The following is a 10,425-nucleotide window of genomic DNA, read 5'->3' as shown; positions in this document are numbered from 1 at the left end:
TGAGGTGAATCTTTTTCCTCCAATCCTGAAGTCTTCTTTCAGAGTTTGCCCCTGATCTATGCAGGCCACTAAAGGTTACCTGCCACTCCGTCATGGGGCAATCTGTTTGGCTTTGCCCGGCATCATTTAGTGAAAAGCCGAGCGCTTCAGCAAGCGACAAGGGGCTCCATGAATGTAGGTCATTGTCTTGGGATCCGGATGGCAGGAGTCTTGCGCAATATATTGCAATTTGTTTCGCCGTTTCATTGTGGGCCCCGCACATACTGCACACACTGCGCAGTCTCAAAGTCACTGGTGTCAAACCGACGTGTGTAAGTTGGTGTCCAAAGGGCCCCGGCGCGTGGCCCAACAAATAAGGTACTGCCTAGGCTTTTATCGTACAGTCGTACTTCCGAGGCGATGATTATTTTTCGCAGGTCAGGTACATCCCTAACATCGACTTGGTTTGTGCGCCTTGAAGCCAACGTCTGGACTCCTGATTGCGGGCCACTTTCCTTACCACTGTCGTCCGTGGCGTCTCCGTTGACGCCTGAACTTAGTCTGAAAATAAGCCGTACTTTTTATGTTCAAGTTTGAAAGGACGCTTCTTCCAGTGGGTCCGTAGTCCAGTAATGTTAACGTAGGTAACTGACCTCTTGCCCAACGGCAGCTGTCCATAAGGCCAAGGCGTCCGTCGTACGTAATCTTGCTCGTCGCCTCCCTAGCCTCAAAAGAGGACCAGCCGAGATTACCTTGGACTGCCTCGCTGGAAATCGTTCCGTGGCAGCCTATAGTGCTTGGCGTCCTACCTCTCGCTGCGTACGCTTCATAAGGGCGCGGACATCTCTGGGGTCATAGGCTACTGCATTTGCAAACGTCAGCCCTGGTGCCACTACTGCTTTCCACAGCTCCCGTAAAATGATGAATATGTTGCAACAACAGAGGCTTCCTTTGCGAAGAAGGTTGACTCCTCGTATATTTCCTTGACGGAGGTGGCAGTGGTGATCTTGCAGGTAATCTGCCGAGTCTGACAGTGCGATGCGAAGGATACTTGTGCGAATTACAGGCTGGTATATCGGACCCCCCCCCCCCTTCCCCCCCCCCCCCCCCCCAAGTTGAAATCTCTGGAGTGTTGTCTCAAGAGGGCCCGAAAATAACACCGCGACTGACTTGCTCGTGTGAAATTTCAGGCCAAGCCGCCTAGCCTCCTCGGTGCACGTGTTCAGAATTTTTTGCATTTCGCACACTGATGACGAGGTAATATTGACGCGAAGTTGTTCTTGCGCGAGTGTTTAGTCTAGCCATAATTTATGTTTTTATATTATCTGAAGGTTCGTTCCTCTCCATGGCACGGCTCGTGGATTCTATCAGAGTCGATAGGTCCCAGATTAAAGCGAACGTCAACGTTGTAACGTCCCCCTGGTTATGGAGCTCCGCATTGTTTTTTCTTGTGCATGTCTCCGTTTGGAATCCCTACTTCGCAGGTGGCTTGCTCTGTGTATAACTTCGCTGTCTACGGATGTGTTTTGTATTGTTTATAGCTGCTCTTGTGACCTTCGTTCGGAATGTGTTCTGTCTTGTGAATGCGCTTGTTTTTGGGTTGTTCCTATTCGCTTTGGGCTCCCAGTTTTTTTATTGGCTCTAAGAAAACCTTCTGTGATTGATTGCCAAAAGGGTTCCAAAATCCTGCTGAACCCAAAATAAGCAGCTACCAGAGGCCCGCAAACAGGTCGGCGCCCCGACACCATGCTGTAAGCATCACCCCGTCTCTGGAGACCAACCTGCACGTCCGATCCTTTTCGGCTGTGGAGTTTTCCACCCTCTAACTAGCCAACTTGGGACCCTTTACGGCTGTGGATGAGTTAACTCTCCCGCTTTTGTGTTGATCCTTGTCTGTCCAGTTCGGCTGTGGTCGGGGCACCCGCGGGAAGTATGATCGTGGAGGACGGCAGGGGAAATCGCCAGGGATAAGAGTATTTCTTCGTCAGCATTCGTTGACGAGTTTCCCGTATCTGCTGCAGAAGAGTAACTTGTTTATATTCCATAAATAAACAAATTTTTCGTTCATAACAGTATGCTCATCAACGGAGAAAATAATTTTTTTTCTTTCCGCGATAATATCGTCTGCGTAGTCAATCCCAGGAACACCCAGTTGACGCTAACCCCATGCTCTAGGTGGGCTAGCAAAAAGCCTAAGCCTGATCGAATAAGATGCTTCTCTAGGGTGGTTACAAAGAGCATACAAGACGGGAGATAGTGGCATCCATGGCGAAGACCCCTTGTTACCAGTCCATCCTCACAGCTGGCTTCATTGATCTCTGTGCTAACAGTATCGCCCTGCTATAAGCGGTGATATAGATCTATCCACTTCGGGTGCACGTTGAGCTTTTCTAGTTCGCAAACGAGCTGTGCATGAGGAACGCTATGTATATCCCACGTCTTGCTTGTGGCAGATATCCTCTATTGTTGTTGCCCACGGAGGCAGGAACACTTCTACCAGATGATATGTGAGGCATTGCCTCACCTTCTCCGTGAGCGGTCCTGTGTCTAAAATTACTGAACTAAAATTCTGAATGTATCGTCTACCCCTCTATATCTTTGTTTGCCAACACTTTGGGGTGCTTAAACGCTGACCTGATACCGCCGTCGGCTCGTTTCGTCTTCCATAACCACGGTTCCGCCGGTTATAGAGACTGGTGCCCAAACCAGCGTTCACGACGTTTCACTGCTCCTCGGTCATCAAAAGCGGCACTTTAGAAGTAGCTGGGGAGCTTGATTCTAGAGGACTACTAGCAATGCCCTGCAAGGCCTTACTTTATTCCGTCAGTTCTTTCAATTGTAGCTCCAGCAGTGTCACCTTCTGCTGCATTCGGTGTAGTCAGTTTCGATCCGTCTTCGCACGCTGAGCTTGTTCGGCAAGACAATTCAGCAGCCCTTGTAGAGCCTCTACTATCTGCTTGTGCTTTCGATGCATTTCAGCAAGCGAATGACAGTCCTTGCATGTGATGAGGGCGGAACGTCGTTTGTCGCAGGCTGTTCATCGATGACTTGCTGAATAGAATGTTGCGGTGCCTAATCTGTGTTCTTGTCTTTAGAAGGCTCCTTTACCACTTCGGTAGAAGGTGTGTCTTCGTGGTTGAGAATATGTCGGTAAAGTCGACGTACTCGTCTATATCCTCCTTGTCCGGCTTAGCGGTAACCCAGTTATTCGGGGCAACACGTGGTCTTCGTTCGTTTACTCTGTGACCCAGAAGCTGGACTGGTTAAACATCTGGCCTCATATCTCTGGAAGATCCCGCTGTAGCTTGCAGGCGTTCGATAAGTTTGCATTTGTCGCCGGTAGCAGAAAGACCCCATGCCTTTACCTCTTTTCAAATCTGGAACCTTCATCGCTGCGGCTGCCGTCTCCTAAAGGTGTAGGGGTCGAGTATGATTCCTGAATCCCCTGTCTTCGGAAGAACGTTACACAGTAACGCATAGCTCTCGGTAGACAGGCTTTGTTTTTTTTTTTGTTTTTTTTCACTCGCATTCTTTTTTTTTTTTTGGGGGGGGGGGGGGGGGGGAGGGGTTCGGGATCGGGAAATGTCATCGAGGAAGCATGGGAGGGCCGCCCCGCAACTGCAAACACTGCATGCCGATCATCCCGGCGGTGGTAGTCTACACCGCATCCTATGGACGTCGCCGACGAGGGTCGGATCCGTGCCGTCGCCCGAGTCGACGTCGCGGTCGTCACTCCAGCGAACGTCCGTTCTGGCCCGTTTCCCGCGCAAGAGTCCCTCTTCCAATCTCCCGTCGTCCGTTGTCCCAGTTTCCCCGTTGTTCCCGCGGTCGCCGCGCACCAGAACCGAGAGCCTCTTGTCTCTCACCATGAGCGGTATTCCGTTTAAACTAGCCGTATATATATATATATATATATATATATATATATATATATATATATATATATATAAATGCTTCCTTTTGCATTTTTTGTTAGGGGACTCAACATGGTTTCAGAAGACTACCCAATCAATATATTACTCCAGTGTCGCGTATTATTTTTTGTAAAGTCAAAAAAAAAAAGAATTGCTCGAAACTGAAACTGGACTGGAGGAGAAAGATACTTGAAATCATGTGGCTCTGCAAATTTTTTTTTTTCATTCAACGTATCTATAGTTTTTTAGAAGCCACAACAGATGGGTATCATATTTTTTGTATTGAGTGTGTGCCTTCCATGACCTACCACAGCCAATTTTTACCACAGCCACGCGCAAGGGTTGGCATTATTTTTACAGGGTTCGGCTTTTCTCATCATTGAAGAGTTAGAGCGCGAGCCCCGATTCGAATGCTTGTTGAGCTATCGATCATCACGAGCCCAAATGAAGTGCTCACGCAATGCTCGGGTCCTATATACGAGCCGCATTCACATATCCTCACTGGGGGCTATGCCGACACTGCGACCTCCAAGCTGCGTCGGCAAGTTTTGTGAAAAAGAGACTTAATGAAAACGCTCGCCTTTGTTCTTGAAATCACAACACAACAAAAGCTTGTCTTTGTCATGTCGTTGTGTGCCAATTTTAGTGCCAGTAAGCGCATCTAAAATGAAAGGAATCATTCCAACAGAAAAGCATTGTGTCGCCCTTTTAAGGTATGAGTGATGGTAACATGATTTCGAAACACTAGTGTCATTTTTGTTCCCGTCTCTAATTTTTTTCTTTCTTTTTGCAACAGTGTATTGCTTTACTCTTACGTTAACACTTTTTTTGTGACGTACCATTCCCACTTGTTTTCTGTTGTGCCCGGCGCAGAACATTAATTTGGGCCGATACCCGTATGGGTAGGTATTCCTGCATATTTTGTCTGTTATCACAGGGACGCTGACGGCCAACAAATGGTCGCTGACGGTTCCACCTGCACGTAAGCGAGTATACATAGCATTAAATTCCGGTAAAACGTGGCCTATTGCAGAAAAGAGGCAATCACGGCCGAAACTACAGGTATACAAAGAAGTATTTTGCTGATTACTCCAAGCGTAAAGCACAATTCTTCCAGCAGCGCGAAAATACCGTTGTTTTCCTTTTTAGAGCGCAGCTCTTAGGGGCCCCGTTCCCGGCTTGAGCGGCGTCGCCGTCGGCGTCGGCGTCGCCGTCGCCGTCGGCGTCGGCGTAACCAAGGTTATCCCAAGGTCACGTGACATTGGGGTCACGTGACATTGGGGTCACGTGACCCCTCCAGGTCACGTGACCCCTCCCAAGGTCATCTCAAGGTCACGTGACCCCACGTGACCCCCTGAAGGTCACGTGACCCCCAAGGTCACGTGACCTTGGGGGTCACGTGGGGTCATCTTGGGATCACGTGACCCCCAAGGTCACGTGACCCCTCGAGGTCACGTGACCATTCCCAAGGTCATCTCAAGGTCACGTGACCCCAAGATGACCCCCACGTGACCTCAGGGGGTCACGTGACCTGGGGGTCACGTGGGGACCTTGGGGTCACGTGACCTTGAGACGACCTTGGGAGGGGTCACGTGACCTTGGGGGCACGTGACCTCGGCGGTCACGTGACCTTGGGGAGGAGACCACGTGACCTCAGGGGTCACGTGACCTCAGAGGGGTCACGTGACGGGGGTCACGTGACCTCCAAAGGGTCACGTGGCCCCTCCCCAAGGTCACCTTGGGGGTCACGTGACCTTGAGGTGACCCCCATGTGACACCCAGGGTCACGTGACCCCCAGGTCACGCCTCCCCGAGGTCACGTGACCCCTTTCCCCCGAAGTCACGTGACACCCCCCCCCCCGAGGTCACATGACCCCCCCCCCCCCCCCGGAGCATATTAAAGAATGAGGGGAAGAGGAGGAGAAGGAGGAGGGCTCTACCCTCCCCTCAGTACCCTTCACTCCTCCTCCTCAAGAGCTGCGCTCCAATTCGGCGTTACAGGGATTTGTAAACGGCTTTCACTTTTTTTTTCATTTATTGATTCTGTGACAGTACTTGAAGCGCAATATTTACTACTAAGTTTAGTTTAGTACGTGTAATTAATATGTATAATTTAATATGAAACATATTTCATAAACGGGAAATACCCGTTAAAGAAACGAAAGCTATAAATTATAAGGAAGAGCGCCCATAACACCACTCATATTAAAACCGAAATCTCTGAGGTTGGATGGGAAAAGTAAAATATTTGACGGACTTGGTGCGTACATTGACATTGCATACGTCGAAACCGGAAAAAGAAAATGTTCCCCTCTGGCCTAGGTAATTCATTATAGCGATGTCACAATAAAAATTTTAAACCCTACGTCATCTGCTTCGTATTGTTCCAGAGAGCAAACCGACGTCCTCGCTGCACTCATTATACTTGCAAAAAGCGAACTTGCCTGAGGAAAAAGTAAAGAAAGAAAAAGGCTTAGCTCCTACGGAAACGCAGCGATGCCACCAGTCTTCAAACAATACAGCGCCGTTTCGCACGGGAGGCAAGAGATGGCGCGAGCGATCACGATGCCAACTGCCGCCAACGAACGAGCATACGGCGCCGAGAGCCGGCGTCTTCAACAGACGATCTTTTCGACTCAGAAACGGCGCGTGTTCCACAGGCGGCGACAGTTGCAGAAACAAAAACACGCGCAGTAACAACAAGGAACTGCAAAGCAAGCGACATAAGTACCACAAAACAAAAACTGACAAAATAACCGGATAAACCATTTTTTTAAACGATTATGTGTCCATTCAATGTTTTTTGTTAGTAAGGATGATAATATAATGCTTTGGCAACTGATATTAAAAAGTAAAAAAGATCGTCTGCTAAAGTCGTCGGCTCTCGGCGCCGTATGCTCGTTCATTGGCGGCAGTTGGTGTCGCGACCGCTTGCGACATTTCTTGTCTCCCTTGCGAAACCGCGCCGTATTGTTTGAAGACCGGTGGCTTCGCTGCGTTTCCACGGGGGCTAAACCTTTGTTTTTCTTTACTTTTTCCTCAGGTAAGTTTGCTCTTTGAAAAATTTACAAAAACAAAATGCACCATCTGTGGGCAACGCTGCACAAAATTATAGCGCGACAGCTAAGAAACCGAGTTTTGTTGACAATTTAAAGAGCCTGGCCGCTATTTGAGGCGCCCGGTAGTTGTTAAAAACAGCAGCCTAGATTTTGAACGAGAATACTTTTTCTGCAGCTATTTGAGACCGTGATTGGTAAGAACAAACTGCGCGAATTAACGCGCAGCCCTTTGTTTGTATCTGTTACTTGTCATGTTAAGTTGCTTGTACAGGCACAATAAGAAGAGCGTTTTCCCTGCCTCGGGTTTCTGTTACCCTTGTGCGTCCAGTTCTAGAATCGGGTGAAAAAAGAAGTGCGAAAAACATACGAATCGATAGTTGCAAAGCCCGATGTCACTTCGCAAATGGTGCCAATTAGATTAGCCTGTAATACGGGCTGCCGTGAAAACTGCTGTTGCCATGCGCATAAGCCCCGAAGCCACTAAAAGCGTTTAGTTACTTCACCGGGCAATCGGGAAAATAATACACCATTTTATGTTCTCCTTGCTGGATTAGCTGACAACGAAGACCGTTTCAACGTAAAAATATTCGAATTTGTGAGAAAATATTAGGTTTGTATCAATTCGTCACGAGGTATATAAAATACTTAATTCTTTATAATATAGAATAGCTTCTAAATCCGCACCCTACTACAAGAATACAAAATTCTGTCAATCAGATATACATTATTAAGCACGGCGCTGATTTGCGCTCGATGTTTTAGCATCATATATCATTTGTAATTAATACGCTGGTGGTGAATGTCAGTCAGAACCATCCCAAGTCGGATTGCTCTCGTCGTGACCGTTCAAAGAGGGAAACTTGGACAAGAGCATCTAAAAAGATCGTGTTAATTTAACAGAAAATTCGTTGAAGCTCTCAAACTTGTAAGATCTGGAGCCATTAGTGAGTTTTAGAGTAGCGTACGCAAAGCCTTTTGCGTATGCAAAGAAAAAGCTTCGTTGTCTTTACTCAAGCAGAAGCCCAAACTGTGTCTTGGGTTGGCGCTTCGCTATACCACGAGCATCCGCAGTGTGGAGAACGCAACGCTAACTCACAGCACTAGCGTTTGCTCTTCTGCGCAATAAGTAAACCCTATTCTTACCCTGAGAAGTTCTTCCCCATCCTGCTACTCTAACGGCTACCCCGGCCGGGGGTTGCACCGGGGTTAGGCAGACAGTCCCAATGCGTCCATGGCTGGCCTCAAAATCGAAAGGTCGTGTCAACTTGATGAGCGCGATGTCATTGCTGTGCTTATTCGTGAGGTGTCCCCAATAGTCCTCGTGTGTGATAAATTCTTTGATCTGTAGTGGAGAGGACTCTGTTACGTAATCGTGGTGGGATTACACATTAGTCCCCCCACCTTCAACATAGAGCAATTTAATATGTACGCACCTGTTTCTTCGCGGTTACTTTTATTTAATTTACCTCAAAGCGCCCTTTCGGGCATTGTATGAGGGGGGGAGTACAAGGTTTTCGACAAAAATATTGAAACGATACATATCTTACAATTTTACAATTTACGTTAGTTTACAAGTTAGTTTACAATTTACAAGTTACAATTTGAAACGACTGAAAGAGCATCACCTCCAACTTTAAGCTTGTGGTCACGTACGAACGCACCGACCCAGCGGCTCCCGAGAGAACTTTTCTCCACTCGATCGAGCGGCCCCGGAGAGCGTCATGTTACCTTACCCGGCTCAAGTGCTGCGTCGTCGACGAATGTTGCCGCACGCTTACATAAGTCCGCGCAACATCCATTGCACCACATTAGACAACATCTTGGCAATCACCCCATAGCACTGCCAATACTGCTGTCTCATCTGGGTGACGTATTGCCTCGCGATTCCACCAGTTCACGCCATCGCGAGGTAACCCTCAGCACGAGGGTTTAAAAAGAAGTCGGACAGAGGAATAAAGGAAGACGAGACGGAGTGAGCAGCGAGACGGCATGGGACCATCGGCCTGAATAAACGCCGACAACGCTCTTTCATCATTATTATAAATTTGGCCAAGTAATAATCAGTTAACGAAATAAAATGTTAGTGTTCTCACCAACTGTTCCAGACCAAGTCTAGAACAACCCGAGATACTACAGTGGTGACCCGATTTTCCCCAGCGCAACCACAAACAACCCCAGCTCAGCCATGCCGGACGAGGAGCCCGTCTCCAGCACTGTTTCCGCAGTCGCCCTCAAGCTTCCCCCTTTCTGGCCTGCGGACCCGCAGCTGTGGTTCGTCCAAGTCGAGTCTCAATTCGCCACTCGACGGATCACGGCTGACATGACGAAGTTCCACCATGTCGTGTCCAGCCTCTCCCCAACCATTGCCACAGAGGTGAGGGATCTGCTACTCACACCGCCAGCCGTCGATGCCTACAGCACCCTAAAGGCACAGCTGATTCGCCGCACAAGCGCCTCAGAGGAGAAGCGTCTACAGCAACTCTTGACAGCAGAGGAACTTGGCGACCGCACTCCAACGCAGCTGTTGCGTCGGATGGAGCAGCTCCTCGGAGACAAGGCGACGACCATCGACGAGTCCCTCCTCCGCGAGCTCTTCCTGCAACGCCTGCCGAGCAACGTTCGGATGGTGCTGGCATCAGCGGGGGACATCGGCCTCGCTAAGATCGCCGAGCTTGCAGACAAGATAATGGAGGTCTCTACCCCATCCCCGAACATCTCAGCAGCCCACACCCGATCCAGTCCAGACGAGGTCCGTGAACTACGAGCCGAGGTCGCGCGTCTCGCTGATCTTGTGGCAAAATTGCAAGCTCCTCGTGGCCGTCGCGCATCACGCGGGCGTTCCCCCGCCGGACGCCGGTCTCGCTCTTCCTCCCGCACGGACTCAGGCGAGTGCTGGTATCATCAACGTTTTGGCGCCGAAGCTCTTAAATGCAAGCCCCCTTGCACCCAAGCGGAAAACGAGAAGGCCGAGCACTAAGGGTGGCAAGTGCTCCCGCCGATCTCCACAGCCGCCGATCCTTGTTTTTTGTGACGGACCGCATCTCTGGTGTTCGCTACCTCGTGGACACCGGGGCAGAGGTTAGTGTCGTCCCCGCAACCGTACAAGATCGTCGGCACCCCAGCACGTCGCAACTTCGTGCCGTGAACAACTCGGCCATTTCGACATACGGTGCGCGTTCCTTGACACTCGATCTCGGACTGCGGCGCACTTTTCGCTGGGTTTTTATCTGCGCGGCCATTCCGCACGCAATTCTCGGAGCAGACTTCTTAACGCGTTTTGGGCTGCTGGTGGACGTCAAGGGGCGACGTCTTCGAGACGAAGCGACACGACTCACCGTCCAAGGCATCGCCTCGTCTCTGCAGTCTATCAGCCCCACATTCGCATTTCCAGCTGAGGACTCCCCGTACACGCGGCTGCTCGGCGAGTTTCCACAGCTGACGCGCGTTGGACCGGACGAGTGCCCTATCCAACA

The 10,425-nt window shown here is 49.7% G+C and overlaps 1 protein-coding gene across 1 annotated transcript; it reads right to left on the bottom strand.

The window, feature by feature from the left end:
- Positions 1–3,083: 3,083 nt before the first annotated feature.
- Positions 3,084–8,362, bottom strand: LOC121834799 (CUB and peptidase domain-containing protein 1-like). The gene is made up of 4 exons (XM_042288589.1): positions 8,354–8,362; positions 8,096–8,294; positions 4,733–4,869; positions 3,084–3,233 (listed from the first exon to the last, which is right to left on the bottom strand). Exons 1-4 carry the CDS (start codon positions 8,360–8,362, stop codon positions 3,084–3,086), a joined length of 495 nt encoding a protein of 164 aa, XP_042144523.1.
- Between the last annotated feature and the right edge of the window lie 2,063 nt (positions 8,363–10,425).

Source organism: Ixodes scapularis, unplaced genomic scaffold (assembly GCF_016920785.2).
Source record: "Ixodes scapularis isolate PalLabHiFi unplaced genomic scaffold, ASM1692078v2 PGA_scaffold10__122_contigs__length_95168666, whole genome shotgun sequence".
Classification (NCBI taxonomy): Eukaryota; Metazoa; Arthropoda; class Arachnida; order Ixodida; family Ixodidae; genus Ixodes; species Ixodes scapularis.
Note: the sequence above shows the minus strand (reverse complement) of the source record. Positions and strands in the feature narration are given on the sequence as shown.